General features: G+C 49.2%; 1 protein-coding gene across 7 annotated transcripts in view; it reads left to right on the plus strand.

Annotated features, from left to right (window-relative positions):
- OSBPL3 (oxysterol binding protein like 3) overlaps nucleotides 1-18,998 on the plus strand; it is a 155,143-nt gene extending 136,145 nt beyond the window's left edge. For 4 of the 7 annotated variants that reach the window (XM_040964649.1, XM_040964653.1, XM_040964652.1 and 1 more), the window contains 7 exons: nucleotides 1,360-1,423; nucleotides 4,585-4,663; nucleotides 5,893-6,037; nucleotides 8,315-8,459; nucleotides 10,295-10,421; nucleotides 12,919-13,041; nucleotides 16,961-17,309. In XM_040964649.1, coding sequence (XP_040820583.1) covers nucleotides 1,360-1,423; nucleotides 4,585-4,663; nucleotides 5,893-6,037; nucleotides 8,315-8,459; nucleotides 10,295-10,421; nucleotides 12,919-13,041; nucleotides 16,961-17,057 — 780 coding nt within the window. In that variant the 3' untranslated portion in view covers nucleotides 17,058-17,309. Of the gene's footprint in view, nucleotides 1-1,359; nucleotides 1,424-4,584; nucleotides 4,664-5,892; nucleotides 6,038-8,314; nucleotides 8,460-10,294; nucleotides 10,422-12,918; nucleotides 13,042-16,960; nucleotides 17,310-18,326 lie in introns of those variants that run through there. The other 3 variants (XM_040964648.1, XM_040964651.1, XM_040964650.1) reach the window with 1 other exon arrangement.
- The last annotated feature ends 2,560 nt before the right edge of the window (nucleotides 18,999-21,558 follow it).

Raw genomic sequence — 21,558 nt, forward strand, 5'->3', positions numbered from 1 at the left:
CATTGGATGACAGGTAGGACTCCAAGGCCAGGGAACATATGGTCACATCTTAATCGTCACATCTTAATCTATCACGTAATAGAAAAAAAAAAATGTCTCAAGGAAAAAAGATCCAACACAAAAGTTTCAAATATTAAATCCCCCCACAGCCATAGGCTCTACAATCCATAAACTACCAAACAATAATTAAAAGCATATCTCTATAAAATTAAAATATCCTTTAGTTCCTGTAGCCAAAAATTATAAAAGCAGCTAAAACAGATATATTCCTCATGTTCCAAAGCAATTGCAAAGACAGGCTAGCCTTTAAGGTCACAGTAACTGTATCGCCATAGCAGTTTCAGCTCATACTCCCATCACTCTCATTAATTTTTAGGATACTAATGAAGCCCTTTCCCAGAAAATGCACTACATGTCTGGGCCAGATTCTGAGGCAATAGTTAAGCACACAATAAGGTGTCCAGAAGTGGCATGGACCCAATTGTACTCTTGTGTGTCAATTGCTAAAGGCTCACTCACCAAGACGTTGTCAGCAGCCTTAACTCCCAAGCTCACATTGGTTTCAAAAACCGTCTCACAGGGGCAAACAACAATGCCTCAGTCGGTTACAGAACTCTTAGTGGGGTGGTTGAGCGTCCATGCAAAGGGTGCGAAACTGTGCTGAGGTGGTTGGAGAGACATCTGCCAGGCCTTGCCATACAACTGGAAGCTCCTCACGGCCCTGCCAACAGGGGAGCTGTTCTCTTTACGCCTTTGTGTCGTCCACGCACACTGCACAGACCCCAGCATCGCATACTGTATCTGAGACTGGGCTGCTGTGCTTCTGGTTCCTCTGCCTGCTAATGTGCCTGGGAAGCAATGGGTTTGGGTTCCTGCCACCCGTGTGGGAGACCAGATGGAGTTCCTGGCTTGAGTGGGCTGTTTGACCTGTTGCAGGCGTTTGGCAGGTGAACCAGTTGATGGAACAGTTTTCTGTGTTTCTTTGTCACTCTGCCTTTCAAACAATTAAGTCTTTAAACATTCGCAGGGACTTTCAGAACAGACAGGAGTGATTTTGACGTTGGTGGCCAATGTCAGCTTACCTGTTCGTGTGCGTATAGTCCTCAAATAGCCCTGTTTCTCTTTTTACATCTTTCAAGAGGGTCTCTGTCCTCCCCTGCCCCCATACAGACCTGCAAGCATCTGTTGTCTTCTCACCCCAAGCTTCCTGAGCAACTCCAACGGACTGTTCAGGAGCGCCCTCTTGTGGACAGGCGAGCTGAAGGCAGCTGAAGTCTTCTAAGTGCACTGCAGGGAGACGGTGGGAAATTCAGATGAAAATTTAATCACTTTTCTTTCTTGCCCCTTTTCTCCTGTCAGGTCAGCCACCATCCACCTATCTCTGCATGTCACGCTGAGTCTGAGAATTTCGTTTTCTGGCAAGGTAATGTGTGCTATGTTACAGGTTTATTTTATTCAGGACTTGGCATATACCTCTTGCTGAGATCAACAATGGTCCCAAGATTTGGTCCTTATACACTTGACATTCTTGCTGCTTTTCTCTCAGTTGTGATGAATATTTGAATATCAGTTGAGTATTAACTGATATTGCATGTCTGGGGGGAAGGAACATTCATTTTTTTTTTTTCTTTTGAGAATATGCAATCTTTATGCAAAGTACAAAATAGAGGTAAGAATATGCATAGACGCTCATAGGTGAATGTCTTGGAGACTAGCATATCAGGAAGTAAAGATAAGTCGCAGTGCATTTTTCTTCCCCCAGATAAAAGCAGGACTCCCAATGAAACATTTAAACAGATTGTTACAGTATGATACTAGATTTTCTGCCTTTGCCTAGACCTGCCATGCCATGATGCATTTAAATAGCAGAAAGTTAAACTTGTAACTATTTCTAAAGGACTATATACTATTGTGACAATTGAGAGAATGGGGAGGGAGGAGGGAAGGGAAGAGAGGTGCTAACCCCCAAGACCTACAAAACTATATCATGGAGAATAATAATAATGATGATTTTTAAAAAGTGAATTGAGTTTGTTTAGGAAGAAGCAGTGGAGTGGTTCCATGTCTGTGATCCAGCGCACAGTCGCCTAAACTCCTGGAGATCCAGTTCCTGTGTTCATAGAGTAGGATCTCAGGTGCTCACTTTGGCAACACATACGCTGAGACTGGAACCATACAGCATGGGGTCCCACTGTGCCAGGCCAGCCTCACACATTTCTTATGAGGAGCTGATGCCATGATGTATGCGCAGTCTCTAAGAAACATTAAAATGTCGAGGCATCGTTATTTATTTTGTGTAGATAATAGACATTAACGGAGAAATCCCGTGTATTGTATGCATGCGTTAGCATTGGCGCCGCTAAGGCAGGCTTACTCTTGATGGTCCTGGCGGTTTTCTCCCAGTCAACGCTTAAGGCGTGACTTACGCAAATACACATCACATCTTCAAAAGAAAAAAATCAATCCACAGTCTTTATCGGAGCCACCAGCAGGATTCCTGCAGCTTTTCCCTCTCTGATTCCACAGCCACTTTAAATGCCTCACAAACTTCAAGAGATGCTGATATCTGAGTGCAGACAACAAAGGGGGCTGTTTTGAAAAAAAAAAATGAAGTTGTATTTCTGAAATCACATTTGTGCAATACTGACTTTAGCTTGAGGTTGTCACTACTGAAATTTCGGTCAGTTTGTGTGTTGAATTTGGACAGGGAGGGAATTGTTCACAAGCATGGGGGTGGGTGTTCAGCCTGGCGGTTAAGGTGGCACGTCTCACCCTGGAGTGCTCGGGTTTCCTACCCAGCTCTGGTTGGCAGGCTTCCTGTCTGTGCACACCCTAGGAGGGCAGACATGGCAATGACCTAATGACTGGCTTCCTGGCACCCGTGGGGACCTGGCCTGTGCTCACCGCTCTGGCTGGGGTGTGGTCCAGCCTGCACCGTTACAGGCATCTGGGGAGTGACCCGGCAGATGAGAGGACTCTATCTCCCTAATACATAAATGTGTGAACAAATGAGTAAACAAGAACATAAATATTTCCTATATGGTCTTCTTACGTCTGTTTATTCAAAAAAGTCAGAGTTTGGTATGGCGAGAGTGTACTATAGAAATACAGATAGATAAGTAAAATTGTTTTTAGTTTTTGGTTTATTTAAAGGCAGAGTACCAGAGAAAGGAGGAAATAGAAATATTTCTTATCCACTGTTCCATTCCTGGAAATGTTTGTAGCCGCGCAGGCTGGGCCAGGGTGAGAGCCAGGAGCCTGGGACTTAGGTCTCCCATGTGCGTGGCAGGGGCCCAGGAATCTGGACCATCTTCCACCTCTGAGATGCGTTAGCAGGGAGCTGGATGAGAAACAGAGCAGCTGGGACTTGAATCAACACTCTGATATGCGATGCCTGCATAGCAGCTGAAGCCACTGCAACACAACACCAGCCCCCAGATAGGTAAAAGCTTTAACTGTACTCCTGTCCCCCTCCGCCCTCTTCCCCAGCTACCCAGTTCCTCTCTGTTGGCAATCAGTGCTACTCATTTAAAGTTACAAATGCCTTTTTTTTTTTCTTAATCCTTGCCGTTGAAGTTTTTAACACTGAAGCTTCGTTGGAAATATTCCTAACTTTCCTGAAACCCTTGGTAAGGATTTCTCATGAGGTTCCTAACCCAAGGCCTGTGTTGTAGCTATCGGGTTAAGCCACTGTCTGCGGTGCTGGCATCCCTTATGGATGCTGGTTCCTGTCCCAGTTTTTCTGCTTTGAATCCAGCAGCCTGCTAATGGTCTGAGAACGCAGTGGTGATTGTCCAGGTGCCTGGTCCCCTGACACCCATGTGGGAGATCCGGAAGAAGCTCCTGGCTTCGGTATGGCTCACACATTTGGGCGGTGAACCAGTGGATACAGCTCTCTGTCTCTGCATCTCTTTCAGTGCAACTTTGCCTTTTAAGTAAATAAATAAGTAACTTTGAAAGAATTAGGTCCTTAACCTACTAATCACTAAATCTCCCTGACCTTGTAAGCGCCTCTGCTTCGATTGCTGAGGTTGGGGTTTTGGGTGACAGGATCCTTTCAGAGGCGTTCAGGGTGCTCGCTGTGCTGCACACAGCTGCCCCCTCACTCAGCTTCTCCCCTCATCAGCCCTCTCCTGGGTAACACCACGTGTTTCCATGCCCATGATTCCTGCTTTTCCATTCCAGCTTGGCATTTCTTTGCTTTGGGATTAGATTGCTTGAGCCATTTACATTTATTGTGGTTATAGATGTAGGTGGATTTAAGTCTGTTTACTTGTTCCCTATTTTTCTGCTTGCCCCAGAGCACACTCGGCTACAGCCCAGGACTGCACGTGGCTGCTTGGGGTTCTCTGTGTGGCCCCCTTTCTTGATGCTACCTCTGCTATGGGAGGGACACCCTACCGTTTGGGGTTCCCCACTGTCTTCCAGGAGGCACTTACATTGTGTGAAAGGTTGTCGTGCGGCATAAGCGACTTACGAAGCAGCTGTGCCGTGGCCCGGGTGGATGATCGTTTGTTGGAACTAGGACCTCCCGTCCCCCTGGCACTTGGACTGAATGCATAATATTTGCTTCTTTTGTTTCAGACGTGAGGTGGAAAAACAAATTCTGGGGCAAATCCATGGAAATTGTTCCGATCGGCACAACACACGTGACTCTGCCAGCGTAAGTTCATCTTCCGGAATACAGAGTGTCAGGCTGGGTACTGCCCTGCCCCGCAGGTGCCGGGCACGTTGCTTCCTTGTTTGTCTGCTTCCCCCTGGCTTCATGCACTACTCTGCTTGTTCCAAAAGAAGTACCCCCAGAAACCACAGTTCTCTGAATATCAAACTGATTTCTACTCCTTAGCAAGATTAAGAATGAAGCCGGGAGCTTCTTCTGGGTCTCCCACGTGGGTGCAGGTTCCCAAGGCTTTGGGCCATTCTCTACGAGCCATAAGCAGGGAACTGGAAGGGAATTGGGCCAGCCAGGATACAAACTGGCACCTATATGAGATCCCCTGGTGCTTGCAAGGTGAGGACTTTAGCCACAAGGCTACCATGCCAGGGCCTTTCAGTATTTTTTTAAAGAGTTTTTTAAAGTGTATTCATCTTTTTAAAAGGTCTTTTAAAAATTTATGTGAAATGCCAAGTTATAAAGTTTGGAGGAGAAAACTTCCATCTGCTTGTTTACTCCCCACATGGCTACTGCCCAGGGTTGTGGCAGGCCAGAGCCAAGAGTTTCTTCAGGGTCTGCCATGCAGACACAGGGTCCAAAAGCTTTGGTCTGTCCTCCACTGCTTTCCCAGGCCTGAAGCAGGGAGCTGGATGGGAAGTGGAACAGCCAGGACTAGAATCAGTGTCCATATGGAATGCTGACATTACAAGCAAAGATTTAGTCTGCTTTGCCATCGTGTCAGTTATGTGTGTGGTCCCAGGAGACCACCAGCCTGTGGGAGCTGCAGGTGTCCACAGAAGGGGCGTGCATGGAGCGCCCAGCGTGAGAGCCTCAGATTTTCTCCTGTGCCCTGTCTCTTTGTGTATGAAGCAAAGGGTCCACATCTGTGAAACAGCAGGACTTGTTGGCATCTGCCTCTGGGGGTGTTTTTGGCATCTGCCTCTGGGGGTGTTTTTGAAGATCTGTTTATTTTTTTAGGGCACAGTTGCAGAGAGAGAAAAGGAAAGAGAAGGATCTTCCATTCACTGGTTCTCTCCCTGGATGGCTGCACCACAGCCATTGCTGGGCCAGGCCAGAGCCGGCTGCATCAGCAGGAGGCTGATGGGAAGTGGAGCAGCCGGGCTGAACTTGCCCCCAGACAGGATGCCAGCGTCATAGGCCCTACAGCTTAACTGGCTGCACCACAGTGCAGGCCCTGCCTTCTGGAGGTCTGTCCTCTCATGTCTTCCTCTTTTCAGCTTCGGAGATCATTTCGAGTGGAACAAGGTGACCTCGTGCATCCACAATATCCTGAGTGGCCAGAGGTGGATCGAGCACTACGGCGAGATCGTCATCAAGAACCTGAGTGACGACGCCTACCACTGCAAGCTCAACTTCATCAAGGTGACTTGGTGGACGCCACGTGCTGGGCCTGGGGGGTCAGAGGGAGTGGCGCTGTGACTGGGCCAGGACCCCTCCTCGTCCCCTCCCCTCCCTCCTCGTGGTCTGTCCGTAGTCCAGGGCTGCTGGCCACCCTTTCAGCCCTATGGCATCAGGGGACAGCATGGGTGCTCCTGGAAGCTGTCCTGGGAGCTAAAAGGCCACGCACAGGACTAGGGGCTGCCCTGGGAAGTTCCACCAAGAAGTCCAGGGTGGCGGGGCCCAGAGCTGGGCAAGGGGAGGTCAGAGAGCTGCTGGTTCTTGGATCAAGTTGGTGTCTGGAAACATGAGAAACTTCTAGAATGGACACTGGTGACGGTGGTGGTGGTGCCTCTGATTTGTGCTGCTGAATTGAATTTTCCTCTGTGAAAGAAAGGACTCGATGCATCGTCTCTCTGACCACCGTGCTTTGTCAGCACCCCTCTTTCTCAGAGTAAAAATCTGTCCCCCCATAACGACCACCTGGCCCCACCTGGCCTGTAAAGCTCTTCCGCAGGCAAGGTGCACCTGAAAGTGCACGTGTTTCTCTCTCTCTCCCTCTCCCTCCCATCCTCCAGCCCCGTGTCCACCACCCTCTTTCCTCTCCGCTCTCACCTGTCACTGCCGCCTCCTCACTTCCTGCCGATGGCCTTGGTCCTCTGCCCGCATTTCCTTCTTCCTGGTCGGGCTGCTGTAGCCAGGTGCTTGTGCCATCACCGACTCTCTAGCCCGTTTCTGTCACGTTGCCTCTCTCTGCAGGCAGCTGCCCTCACCCCATCTGCCGTCCTCTGCCCGCAGCTCCCTGTCCCTGCCCTTGCGCTGTCCTGCAGCTCCGAGGCCCTGCTGGAAGTGGTGCCTGGCACGTCACGCAGGATCACAGCCATGCTGGGATTACCTGGCCTGGTTGCCAGGGGCAACAAGGGTGGCATTGTCTCTCTGGCTCCACCTGTCTTGTCCTTGACTTCCTGCACCTGCTGTTGCTCCCAAATTCCTTCTGGCCTTTAGCAACCTCACATCCTAGGAGGCAGCTTTAAAACAGTCCCTCCTCCTTGGGGAATATTTGTATTGAAACTGAGGTCAAAATCATGAGCTGGGAGATAGGGTTCTCCTAGCAGAGCCTCATACTTCCCTGACTACATCACCTGCGCCCCCCAGTGGACAGTGACCAGGATGCAGATCAGGGTCCCTCTCATCTCTGGGGAGTCAGACTGGATGATGGACAGACAGCACTTGTGCTTGAAGCTGAGTGGCCATGAGCTCACCCTGACAGCATCTCCTAAGCTCTGTGCTAGAACCAGCTCCTGGTCCCAGCTGGCGTGCACGTGGTGGCTGTCAGGACACGGCTGCCAGGACACGGCTGCAGCACTGGGTTCCTGCTACCCACACGGGAGACCACGGCTCATCTCCTGGCTCCTGGGTCTTCCCTGGCTGGTGCAGCTGTCTAGGGGGCATCTCTCTCCCCCAGCGATCAGTCTGTCTCTCTCTCTCTCCCTCTCTCTCTCTCTCCTTCCCCCTCACCCTGTGACTTTGCCTTTCAAATAATGCACATAAATATTAAAAGCAAAAAAGCAGAAAGCAGCTGATGCCAAGCTGTGTAGATTCACATGAGAGCCACCTGCTTCTTGGCTTTGTCCACCCCTTAGGGAACGTGCCCCTGCCCAGTGCCCACCTGGCTTTCATCCACTGAGGACCCAAGGATGGGCTTTTGCAGCCGAGAGCAGTGCACAGCACGTGGAGAGAACTCCACAGCCAAGGCCCCTGTGGCTGGGTGATGTGGCTGTTAGCTCTGGACTGAGAGAAAATCCACATCTTGCCTGAGTGGACTTGCAAGCCCGGGCGGCCCTTGTCTGTTTACATCCCGCACTGCCATGTGGTGGGAGGACTAGGTCTTAAATGGATTTTAAGTGGTGGGGCACCTTTGTGCCCTACCCACTCTCCTGCTTATACCAGTTTGGACATGGAGATGTTGACCCACCAGAATATGGCCTGAAAATGCCACTCAACCCTGCCGATGTCCAGTACATTTCTGTTACAGCTGAAAATAGTACTAGGTTTTTTGATTGATGCAGAAATGCTTTCTGTCCTTTGTTAGAATTTTAGGGCAGCCAGGTAGGTCACTGGGAAATGGGGAAAGAAAAAAAGACAAAGCAAGACCAACTCCGGGAGCGCTAGGCCTCCCTCTGGTGGTTGGTGCCTGGTACTGCTGAAAACCCCTTTCCTTTTCCGAAGCACTTAAACCGACTCCTCCTGGTTTGAACCTAGGCCAAGTACTGGAGCACCAACGCCCACGAGATCGAAGGCACAGTGTATGAGCGCGGGGGGAAGGCGGTGCTCAGGCTGTTTGGGAAGTGGCACGAGAGTATCTACTGTGGTGGCGGCTCCTCCTCCACCTGCGTGTGGAGAGCAAGTGAGTATCCCAGGGGGCAAGGTGGGGGGCATGGCAGGAGGAAGCGGGCAGCTAGTCCTTCTGATACAGGTTGGTGGTCCTTGCTTTCACCATCGTGGTAGCTACGGTGAAGCCACTGTCCCAGGAGACAGTAGTTGGAATGCATCAGCTGAATCCAAACAAAACAGCAAGGACACCAGTCTCTTAGTGGCTTCAGCCATGAGGCCACATGCTATTACTCTAGCAGGGAGCCAGCTGAAGATGACTGGGCGTCATCTCCTTGCTTGTGTGAGTAGCACAGCATGCCTCCTGCCATGTCACGTGTCTCTTGGTGGGTGTCCAGTGGTCATCACAGCTCCATAGCTCATCCCCCTGGGACGGTGCAGGTAGCAGTACCCCTATGCAACAGGTGTTTGGTACCTACATTCCATATCCCCGTGCCTTGGTTCAAATCCCTGCTCTGCTTCCAGCCCAGCCTCCTGCTCGTATGTGCCCATGGAGATAGCAAGTAGCAGCTCAAGTACTGGGGTCCCTGCCAACCATGTGGTGGCCCTGGGTGGAGTCCTGGCTTGGGCCTGGCCCAGTCCTGGCTGCCCTGAGGAGTGAACCAGAAGATGGCAGATCTAACTCTGTTTCTGTCTTTCTGTGCTTTGAATCAAAATGAAGGCAAATCGAAGTTTTTTTCTTCAGCTAGTACCATGACAAGGTTTTTCTTTTAAGATTTATTTCTTTGATCCCAGCCAGTAGCATAGGGACTGAAGTCCTCACCTTGCATACACCACTGGGATCCCATATGGGCACTGGTTCTGATCCCGGCTGACCTGCTTCTCATCCAGCTCCCTGCTTGTGGCCTAGGAAAGTAGTTGAGGACAAACCAAAGCTTTGGGACCCTGCACCTGCAGGGGAGACCCAGAAGAAGCTCCTGGCTCCTGGTTTTGGTTCAGCTCCACTCCGGCTTTTGTAGCCACTTGGGGAGTGAACCAGCAGATGGAAGATCTTTCTCTCTGTCTCTGCTTCTCTCTGTAAATCTGACTTTCCAGTAAAAATAAATAAATCTTAAAAAAAAAAAAAAAGGATTTACTGCTTTACCATCAGACACTCTTAACTGGATCAGGCTCCTCTCCAAAGCCATCAGCCACTGATGTATTAACTATTGCTATAATGAGACCTGCATGTGGCTGGAGCGGCCAAAATCTGATCAGGTCACAGCAGTTTGATGTCCCCAGTATGTAAATTGGAGTCTGTTTTAGCTTGATTTATTTGTTGATGTCTTGACTGCGTTTCAACTGAGGGCTATACAGCTAATGGTTTCAAAGTTAAAACTGTAAGAGCTCTTAAAAGGAAACGGCTGGCACCAAGGGTGGGGCTGGAAGGGAGGAATGGCGCTCCCCGACCACTCAGCTCCGAGTCCAGCACTGTTCCAGGCACCTGACAAAGCTGCCAGGGAATTCAACATCCTCAACTAAAAAATGAGTGAGAGTGAGGGAGAGGGAGTCAGAGAGGCAGACAGAGAGAGAAAGTGGAAGTGGGGGAAGAGAGACCCCAGGTTCTCGTTAGCATGTCTGGTTTTGTAAAAATTTCCCTTGTGGTTTAAACTTAACAGCAGTATAATTCATTTGTTAGATGACCACACAAAGGAAGCTGTTCTCCGTAGATGAAAACAGAGCCACAGACACAGAAATTTGCAGAGAAATGTTTAGTACCTATTTGTTAGAATATTTTCATAGAAATGGAGCAGTTTAGAGTGGGGAGAGGAAAGAAAAATTGTCCTGAATCTGAGATGTAAAAGGTGATGGAATTACGACGTATCCTCGGTGAAGCGCAGGCCGGGGGTGAATGATGCCTTTCCTTTCCAGATCCCATGCCGAAAGGCCATGAGCAGTATTACGGCTTCACGCAGTTTGCCCTAGAACTGAATGAGATGGACCCATCGTTGAAGTCTTTGTTGCCGCCCACTGACACTCGATTTAGACCAGACCAAAGGTAAAGCATTTTGCAAACATCTTTCCCTTTAGAGATGTAACCTATTTACGAAGCACCAGGCTCCAAAGGACTGTGTGAGAGGTAGACAGCGAGGGGGAGAGGTGCAGAGGGCATGGCTTGCCCCTGGGGAGGGAGGGAGCCCAGCTTAGCTGCATGGGTGGCAAGGCTCTGGTCGTGGAGCCCTGTCTCTGTGGGAACCAAGAAGTTTACTGTGTGCAGTGGAGGAGTGAACTGTGTGTTGGCTGGGTACAAAGCTGCCAGCTCTTCTGGCCCTTCCATTCTGAATGTCTTAGTGCACTGAACCCTAACTTCTGGCTGTAGGTTTGCTAGTGCACCCTAACTTCTGGCTGTAGGTTTGCTGCTAACAAACTAGGGGACAGACCCACCAGTCTTTGAAAGTTCCTCAGCCTCGGTCTTCCACTCTATAAAACAGAAAGAGTGATACCTTCTGCAAGGCCTTTCCGACGCAAAAGCCAGAAGCCAGATGGTGTCATTTGACTCTTAGTTTTAAAGAAAATAACAGCAACAAAAATTGCCCCTCCTAATAGCAGAGTAAATAAAAACACATAACCAAAGTCAGGTGAAGTCGAACAACCTCCCCCATCAGGCTGAATGGCAGGTGTGGGGGGTGTTTGGCCAGTTAAGCCGCTGCTTAGGATAACCATGTCCAATGGCAGAGTGTCAGCTCGAGTCCCAACCGCTCTGCTGCTCCGGCTTCCTGCTGATGCCCCCAAGAAGCAGCGGGTGATGGCTCACTTGGGTCCCCACTGTCCTCAGAGGGAGACCCAGGTGGAGTTACGGGCCCCTGGCCTTGACCTGGCAAAACTTTGGGGATTGTAGGCTTTCAGGAAGCGAGCCCATGCATGCAAGATTCTCTCTCTCTTTCTCTCTCTCTCTCTGTTGCTCTGCCTTTGAAAAGAAATCAATAAGCATTAAAAAAAAAAAAGGCTAAATAACAAACTGAGAAATCTGTAACTCACATCTTGAATCAGATCTAGAAGTCAAGAGCTCGATCAACCCTTTAGAAAAACATGATCATAGGAAGTTGAACAACTCACAGATGAGGACCGTGGAAGCCCCCTTCCCCGGCGCGTGTGTCCATCCGCGGTTTTGTTGCTGTTGTGTCAGATACAGCGACCTCTGATGGAAACACTGCTCTTTGGACGTTTGCTGTAGGAGTGGAAGTTCTGGCCTGTGTGATCGCCGTGCGCGCTGCAGTGAGTCCTCGAGAAAAAGAAGCTGCACATTGTTAGTGCTAGAATGGCGCACCAGTTCTTTTCTCTTTTTCTTTTTTTTTTTAAGATTTTATTTGTCTGAAAAGCAGAGTCAGAGAGAAGAAGCGAGAGAGTAGGAGAGAGAATCTACTGAATCACCTCCCCCCCACCCAGATTGCCCTCATGGCTGGAGCTGGCCTGTGCTGAAGGCAGGAGCCAGGAGCTGCTCCTGGGTCTCACACTGCAGACGGGGACGGGCGTCTGTTGCTGTGTCCCCGTAGAGGCTGGCAGGATCACTCACATCACAAACTCAGCCTTGAACCTACAGTGGCGCTTCTGGAAACTTCTCCTGCAGACACATTTATCCATGTGTGAATGGCAGAAATACAGGGTCATCTATTTGAGCATTAATTGTAATGTTATACAATCAGGAGCAGGGGCAGGTGTTTTAGATGGGTTGGACTGCCCGTGTCTACATCAGACCCGGGAGCTGGGTTCATGGCTGGTTCCAGCTCCCAGCTCTTGCTTCCAGCTAGTGCCAACCCCAGGACGCACCTTGCTGGCTCAGATACTTACGTTCCTCTTGCCTCTGTGGGGGGTGTGGATGAGTCCCCAGCCCCCAGCTCTGACAGGGCCTGGCTCTAGCCATTCCATGTGTTCGAGGGGTGAAGCAGTGGTTGAGATACCTTCCCTCTCTCCCCCCTCCCTTCTTCTCTGCCTTAAAAAAAAAAAAAAAAGAAGAACAGGCCAAATGTCTGCAAGTGCAATTAAAATATCTCCATGATGAAAATCACACAAGTATCAAAAGATGAAGTTGTTTGTGTGCAACACATAAGCGCTGCAGCACGCTCTTAGGTAAAGAAGTAAAACAAGAAGCCAAGGTGTGCCGAGACTGCCTGTGGTGTGCCTGTGGTGTGGAAAGGAGAGCAGGTCAGGATAAACGCTTGTGTTTACGGCTGTCTGATGGACAGGCTCCGGAAGGAAGGTGCAGTTGGGGGAGGAGCTAGCAAGAACAGGACAGTGACAGCAGGTGGAATCAGAGACCAGGAGGAAAGAGAGACTTTGCCCCAGATTCCTCTTCATCAGTGTGATGCCTGTGAACATCCCCAATGACGTCTTGGTGCAGGGGGCGTGGAGGGGAGGGGTGGCGATGTGTTGAGGCTGGGTCTATAGCCCGGAGAGGAGTGTGAGAACGTGGTCTTGGGCGCAGGCAACTTTAGCGGCAACGCTCGCTGCAGCATCCTGGATGAACACCCCCTCATTCTCTGCCCTTGGCGCCTCAGGTTTCTAGAAGAAGGGAATGTGGAGGAAGCAGAGGCCCAGAAGCAGAGGATCGAACAGCTGCAGAGGGAGCGGCGGCGGGTCCTGGAGGAGAACAACGTGGAGCATCTTCCTCGGTTTTTCAGGTCCGTGCCTGCATGCCTGCGGGGATGGGGCGGGCTGGACTGGGCTGGTTCGCCTTGGCTTCCTGCATCTGACCTGGAGAACGGGAAGTGGAGTAACCCCCTCCCAGCTCTCCTCCCCCAAGGTGGACAAGAGCTGCTCCCAGCAGCTCAGTGGCAGGCAGTCCCAGCTCTGGGCTGTCTTCAAGGCCAAAGCCACAGGGCAGGAGCTGTGCCTTCCCAGAGTCCTTCCCTTGCACTTGCGCAGCTCCCCTGCAGTGCCCAGCCCAGGGATATCACAGAGGAGCCTGTGCAAGGGTGACAGAGAGTCAGGGTCCTGTCTGTCTCACGATGTGGACAGTAAAGCGGCTGGAGCAAAGCGAGTGAAAGATTTTATGGAGAAACAAAGACCTTTGCCTAGCCAGAAGCAGAGATACCCAGAGCTTAGATAGGGAGAAATGCTGTTGACCTGACCGATGAGGGCAGATGTGGCCCGCCTGATGGGTGGCTAAGCTTTGCAGTGTGTTCTGCTCCGGTGCCAGAGCCTGGCTTCTCATGCAGGTACCCCTGGTGTGGGACCTGCTGTGCTGCCTCACCATCCAGCTATTCATTTTCATGGGCATGTCTGTTGTCAGCAGGTGGAAGGTTTCAGCATCCTGTAGGAACACCTGATTCCTTACTCCCAAAGGGGCCCTTTCATGACCCCTGTGAGTCATCACAGGAGAGCAAGGGGAGTGGTGCAGTGTCGGAGCTGGATCCCAGCACCAGGCCAGGGTACTGAACTCATGGCTCCACCCCCTTTAGACATGCTTGTTGTGGCCAAGATAATCAACTCTCACCCTGCAGAGTAATGTCCTTACCTGACAGGCAGTTCTGGTGGACTTGGGTCAGGAATACTAACTGTTATCTGACAGTTATCTTATAAATAACCTGCTAAGAAGGCCTTGTTATGCACACAGTTGAGCTTTTTTTAAAGGATGCAAAAGCTTACCTCCTCAACGCCTCCCAGCCACTCTTCATGTTGCTGGTAGAGGAATGTGGCTGCCAGGATGAGGGGCCTGTTGTGACCGGCCACACAGGGCTAGGCTCTGAAGACTTTCAGATTTTTCCTTTTCTTCCTTTTAAATTGTTTTAGTCAAAGTTAAAGCAGGTACGTAATGCAATGAGTATGGGGCATAGCGTTTCAGGCAGTGTTTGGGAGGCCCGTATCATGAATGTCAACATGGAGTCCTGCCCCAGCTCCTGGTTCCAGCTTTCTGTTAATGCACAGGCGAGGAGGGAGCAGGTGGTGGCCCAGGTGGATGGCTCCTGGCCACCGGGGCTGCAGACCTGGACCAGGCTCCTGATGCCTGGCCTTGGGCCTGACCCAGCCTTGGCTGTGATTAGCACTGGGGGAGTGAATCAGCGGATGGGAGATCTCTGTCTCTTTTACCTTTCACCATTGAAAGGACAAGTGGGCATATGTAGAAAAAACAGAAGGCATCTGCCCTCTAATTCCTTCCAATTTCAGGACACCCCATATTTTGTTGTCTTATTGGTTTGTTCTTGGTGGGGAGCAGAAACACTTTCAAGAAGAGGTAGCTGCTCATGTAGCAGCAGCAATAAAATATATAGTCGAAGACTCCCATGGCAACAGGTCATGTTTGCTCTCAGAAAGACGTCGTTATAGATTCTCCGACATTGTTATAGATTCCACCAGATCCCTTCTGATCAGTGAACAACCTCAGGGTTGGTAAATGTAGATCCACTGCTCAGAGTTTCACCCTGAACTGCTTGTCACTTCGGGTAACCATCACAAAAAAAATGTGTGAAAATAGAAAAGAAAGAAATGAGGCATCTTACATTTTGAGAAAAGGCAGAGGCTGGGAAAGTGGATGGATGAAAGGACTGCTCCATTGACTGGTCAGCTGATAGACACAATGTAGATTCTTAAGAAAGTTCATCTGTCTTCATTAGAAGGAGATAATAGTCTACCCACTTTCCTGTAGCCCTGAACCCTTTGTGCCCTAATTAACCATGTAAAGATTGTTAAAAATAAGGAAAAAAAAAAGGAGACTCCATGTTTGTGTAGATGGTCATCACAATGCATTTTAAACCATCTAAACTTGAGGTTAACCAGTCTGTCTCGGGGACTCGTTAAGGAGGTTCCTCAGCCCCGTCCAGTGTGAGAATGTCAACAGTGACATCTGAGTTAACATCAAAAGGCAAAGCAGTGGCGTATCACGGGTGTAGCCACCACGACTGTCAGGACCACATCTGGAATGCAGGATTGTCCGCCCTAGCACCCAGTGCTCCTCCTGATTGTGAAGTCATCCCAGGATCTGACAGTAGAGAAATAGAGGAGAAAAGGCGAGAGCCACCTGGTAATGTCGCTATAGGAACGCCACCTGGGGCTTCGGGGCTTGGAAGACTGGCAGAGAGGCTTCTGGGAAATCTGTGGGGTATGAACGGGGCTGCTGACCCTTCCAAGGAGCAGTGGGATTGTTCCAGCAAGTGCACGTGAGCTGGACAAGGCTCAGTGTGGCTTATCTAAAGATCATCACCCTCCTAGAATAGGGAACTAGCTGTGGTCAGATCCATGTTCCTGAGCGTGTGGGAACCAAGCACTTGACATCTGATTGACAAGCATGTGGCAGGGTGGGCAGTTAGCCTTGCAGTTAGTGTGCCTGCATCCTGAATCTTTGATTCCTGCCTCCTGCTGCTGACTCCAGCTTCCTGCCCATGTAGACCCTGGGGGGCAGCTGCGATGGCTCAGGTAGTCAGGTCCCCAGCACCCACATGGAAGGCTGTTATTGAGTCTTTGGCCCCAGCCAAAATCAGCCATCTCAGGCATTTGGGGATGGCACCAGAGGCTTGGAACCAACATGCACATGTTTCTCTCTCTCATCTGTTTATTTCTGTACCTTATAAGTAAGCAAATTTTTAACGTGGCACTATCAGTCCAAATTACAAACATATATCCTGTTTGATCCAACTGTACTAATGATAGGGGTTTTTAATGCCACCCACTCACACACATGCAAAATAACGTAACAAAAGAACACCTTATCTACAATAGTTGTAGCTTAAGAACATCCCAAGTGCCTGCCGGAAGGGCACCTGCTAGATGAAAGAGTGGTCCATCTAGACTGTGGAATAGCATACAACTGTTTAAGGAGAAAATGAAGCACCCTTTTCTTCCTCGAGTCCCTGAACTGGCCCTGTACAGAACACATATCAGCATCGCTGGCCTTGTGTGCCACAAGTCAGCGGCCATTACTCAGCCTGAACACGACTATAGATGATATTTAGACAAATGTGCTAAACGTGATGGTGCTCCAATGATGCAGGCATACGGCTGGACTGGACACGGTCGGCTACCCGCAGCCGACGTGTATGGCAGTCGAGGAGGCACACTGTCCAGGACCATTCCTGCTGTGTGAGAACAGAAACAGCAAGATGTGCACACATGTGCACATGCAAGCACACACATGCATGGAGCTGCAAAGTGTGAAAAGTGTGAAAGTGACGATGTCACTGCCTCTGGGGCAAGTGGAGGCCGAGAGAGCAAGGGAGGAGGAAGAAGACTCCTACAGCAGTCGGGCCTCTTGTGCCTGGTGGACTGTGGGCTGTGTAATGGCCAAGCAAGGCTGTTCTCACCATTTTTTAAAACAACAACAAAAAAGAAGGGCCTGTCTCTGTATAGGAACAGCCTTGTTGCTGTGTACTTTGACATGTGTATTGCCAAGGCAGTGTCTGACCTAGCCATGCTTTCTCCATGCCTCACACCTTGCAGCCAGTGGGTCAGAAGGTTAAAGAGGAGCATGGTTAAGTGGTGTCCGTGTCAGGGCTGCAGATGCAAGTGACACTGTGGCCACAAAGATCCAAGGAGAGGCAGGGCCGAGCGCGTGGATGTGACCGTGTTTACAACACCCTACAAGAAAAACTGTTTGGTTTTTCACAGGAAGTCCAGCAACGACTCCTGGGTGAGCAACGGCACCTATCTGGAACTGAGGAAAGACTTGGGCTTCTCCAAACTGGACCATCCTGTCCTGTGGTGACCAAGGAGAGCAGAAGAAAGTGGCCTTCTCCTGCGTCTGCTTCGAGAAGCAGCGCACACCTGGCTCCACATTTCAAAGATATGCTCGAGGGTGATCCCTCATGCTTAGCTTAGCGTTGTGTTTAAGTCTGTGCATCCCTGGTGGGTTTCTTTGTCATTTTCCAGAAGTGCTATCGTGGTTGTTGATATGAATGTAAGACACCTTGGCGTTTGTTTTTATATATGAGCTATTTAATAAAAAAGAAAGCTGGAATGTTAACGTGTGGGATTAAAAAAAAAAAAGGTTAGAACACTAATTTTCCAAAGGATAGAGAACATTCGGATTAAACTGATGCCTTCCACGATCTTGCTGGAGGAAGACAGGTTGACTTCTCCCAGGTGTTGAGAACCGAGCACAGCAGGACACGGTGCACCTGTGTGGAAGCTGCCCGGCTGGAATTTGGTCACCGAGATGCCTCAGATGGCTCCTGGATCGCTCACCCAGAACAGTGGTGCTGCAGCCGGAATCTGGAGAGAACGTTAGTGGTTGGGGCAATGGTGTGAATGCAGTGGAGTGTGCCTTCTTATACAGGGTGGGCGCAGTGCTTGCTCAAAGAGCAAGTGTTTGAACTTGTCCCTCCCCTTCGTTGTGTTGCCTTACGTGCAGAGCTGTACCCTCTTGCTCGGAAAGCTCGTCATGAGTCAGACAGTGTCTCCAAGAGCTGGAGGCTTGGTGTTAAACCATTTCCTGTCTCCTCCCCACTCCCGGCGGGCCATCTCTGTCTCTGCGGAGTGTACAATGTCCCATGTAGGATAAAGGACCCAGTTCATTCCCACACGGCCAGTTGGACCTATATGAAGTTTAACAGTTCTAAACAGCTCAAGCCTGGTTTTCAGAAATGCTGTCTGGATATTTTCTACCTCTTAATGCGCACTGTAGTTTAGGTCTTGCATGAGCAGTCTGACCTTCTGCCTTATGGACTCACGTGGAGACCGGTTGCTGTCTGTGTGTGTTCCGACAACGCTGTGTCTTCTTTTCTTACACCTTCTGATTCCTGCCAGTCTTCTGTGAGCTTTGCAGCAGTCGCTAATGGTACAGACTATCACTACTACAAGGGGAAACTTCACATGAAAATGTCATCTGTGTGGTACTTGGGATTATAGCATCAATTTCTGCCCAGATTACACTAAAACCAAAGCCTAATTGTTAAGCCTTCCTTGCTTGGAACAGTCCTGTGGAATAGCAAGAGTGTAGCAAAATGATTTCTCCAGGAAACATTTTTTTTTTTAGGGACAGAAAGAATTCCAGAGCAAGCAGGATGACCACAGGAAGAAGAAACAAATAATGAGAGGATGTGTGACTGTCCAGCGTCCTGCCGCTGCATGATGAGCTCAGCTGTGCTGCACTTGCTAAATGGAGACTTGTTGAAAGCGAATCAGAAGCCCGCTGGAATCTCAAGTGGCTGGCATTTGGAGATAACTCATTAATATCGGATTCCCTTACTGTTATTTTATGGAGATGTCAACAGGGACACAATCTGCATCTCTTTTCCATCACACAGTCTTTGGGATGTGCTTGGTTCTTTATTGCTCTGGCGTTGATCCACATTCTGCTGACAGACAAGAAGAGGCAAACTGTAGATTTAAGGGTGTGCCAGGGAAAAACAAACCTCGTTTCCCAGTGTGCGGGAAAGTGCAGGATTTTAGTCACATTGGTTGTTAAATCAGCCTGCTCTGGCGGCCTGTACAAAAAGAAGAACAGAACAACAAAACCCAAGCAACTGCCTAAGTGCAGGTAGCCACATCTGCAATATTCAGAATATTCAGAAACTCTTGCATTGGTTTTTTTTTTCTTCATTTTGGACTCATGCAGTCCACTGGACCAAATGTCCATTTTGTGAATCATCTTTGAGATGGGACTGAAGTGAAATAAGATGTGATGCAGAACTCTATGATGTTTAAATTGACTCTTCAGGCTTTTCCAGAAGGCTTGCAGCTTAGCGACTCATCCTGATGTTTGAGTCTTAAAAACTATCTGCAGGTGGAGAATGGCTTGCTTTCTTACATCCCTGTCTGTTTCTAGGATGTTCTATAATTTTTAAATGGAGAGGAAAAAAAAAAGCAGAAACATGACGTTGTTTGGGAAGACTGGAGTTACAATTTCGTTTTCTAGAGCTAGCCTGTCTTGTGGATAATGCCGATTGCTGCTGTGTCTGAAACACCTTGATTTTATCATCCCACATAAGCAGTGACTTTCACAGCCCCTCCTGCCAGTGTGACTTTGTGCAGACAAGCACACTGCATTTCCCCCAAACCAACCGCTTCCACGTACAGGAAATGCAAGTAGGATGAGCCCGCCAGCCCCGGTGCAGCAGGGGATAGTCCAGCACCCCCCTCGCCTGAGACCTCACAGCACCTTGGCGTTGCCCAAGGCCTCCTCTCCCTGGGACCAGGCTGGCTTTGCTGCTGAGTGAGCAGACAGGGAGTTGGCTTAAGGACAGGAAACTAAATTTTCGCCCCCAAGAATCCAGGGTGCCCTGGGAGCACCCTCCTTATCCCTTCATTGATTCTTAGAAGATTGCCCGAGGAGGGCAGCCACACATTGACTCTAAAAAAAAATGTTCACATTCTTTGAGATGATGCGTTTCTCCTCTTCTTAATTAGATTTGTTTATTTTATTGTGATACAGTTCCATAGGTTCTGGGATTTCTCTTCCCCCTCCCCAGCTATTTTCCCATATATGATTACAATAGTACAGTCCTTCGTAATCAGTCATAAGTCCATCATTCTGCAATTTAAGTGTATCCTGACATTACAGGCATGACAATGGCAGAGGGTCCAGCATCCTATTGTCAAGATACATTTAACAGTTCCACTGGGGGTCCATCTTCGATGTGAAGGTAGAGACGCACACTGCATTGCATCTTCACATCTGGATATGATAGTCTCTAGTACAGTTACTATACATCCCCTTAAATGAAAAGCCGTAAGACAAAATCTGTCCTCTTCTTTTTCATGACTTCTAGTCCATTCTGTTTGGGCTTCAAGCATTGTTCTTTATCTGTTTTCAAGTTCCATGCTAAGTGATATTATTCTGTTAAAGACAGTAAGCCTCAAAGAAAAATAATACTGATCTTTTTACTTAGATCTCGATGGAAGCCTACTAGGCGTCTAACAAGTTGTGTTATGCCTTCCAGCTCTTGTGGAGTTTCTGCAGACCTGTGGATAAAGGGTATGGGCAACAAGTTGTTTTTAACCATCCTGGGCCTGACAGCCCTTGTGTGCTGGCATAATTTATTTGAATGTCTTTGATTTTGATATTAACAGCGCATAAATCTATTTTTGCTACCAGATGATAGTTCTTTTCATGTGCTCGACTTTCCTTGGCGTCGTATGAACTCTGGTACTCTACGTTTGCCTTTGTCTTTCTGTGTTGGGGATGTGCATCACAGGATCGCCTGCAAATCACAACACGCTCAAAAGCAACCATTTCCTAGGATGTTAACTCTGGCATGGGGACTGTCACGGCCAGAAGCGGCTGTTTCCTTTGTGGCAATTCTGTCTTCCCCTGTTCCCCTTGAGGGAGGCTTATATGGATATTTATATTTTTATGAGTATTTGTATGTCTTCCACGGAGCCATTCGCATAGCGTTGTTCTGCTTCAATCCCATCCACCTCCCCCGAAACGCCTGTGTTCCTCCCCCTCATGTAGCCAAGTTGAATAAATCGTGTGGGAAAATGCCGCCTCTGTCTGTTCTTCAGAGCTGATGGTCTATGTGGTTTTAAAGAGGACAAGAGCAAGTCTCTTGGCCAGGCCCTTGTGCGCCGGCGACACACCGGCTTCCCTAAAGGGATGGCACACGGAGGAACTGGGCAAGCACAGTCGCTGTAGCAGTAATTCCAAGGCAAACACAAGTGTGGGTGCTCCTTTCCATGCCCATCGGCCCTTAAAACAGGGACTTGAGGCAGATGGAGGTTGGATAGGTCACCTGCAGCCCAGTGAGCACCTGGGTTACCCCAACATGTCTGGAAAGATCTCCTTTCTTTTCTTCTTCTTCTTCTTTTTTTTTTTTATTAATTACATTGCATTATGTGACAGTTTTATAGGTACTGGGATTCCCCCCATGCCTCCTCAAGCCCTCCCCCTCCATGGTGTATTCCTCCACCTTGTTGCATTACCCAAGTTCAAGCTCACATGGGATTGAAAGATCTCTTTTCTTTTTTTTAAAAAGAGATTTATTTATTTTTTATTACAAAGTCAGATATACAGAGAGGAGAGACAGAGGGGAAGATCTTCCATCCAATGATTCACTCCCCAAGTGAGCCGCAACGGCCAGTGCTGTGCACAATCCGAAGCCAGGAGCCAGGGACTTCTTCCAGGTCTCCCACACGGGTGCAGGATCCCAAAGCTTTTGGGCCATCCTTGACTGCTTTTCCAGGCCACAGGCAGGGAGCTGGATGGGAAGTGGAGCTGCCGGGATTAGAACCGGCGCCAATATCACATCCTGGCACGTTCAAGGTGA

Source organism: Ochotona curzoniae, unplaced genomic scaffold, assembly GCF_017591425.1.
Source record: "Ochotona curzoniae isolate NIBS_2020 unplaced genomic scaffold, NIBS_Ocur_1.0 scaffold_3835, whole genome shotgun sequence".
Taxonomy (NCBI): Eukaryota; Metazoa; Chordata; class Mammalia; order Lagomorpha; family Ochotonidae; genus Ochotona; species Ochotona curzoniae.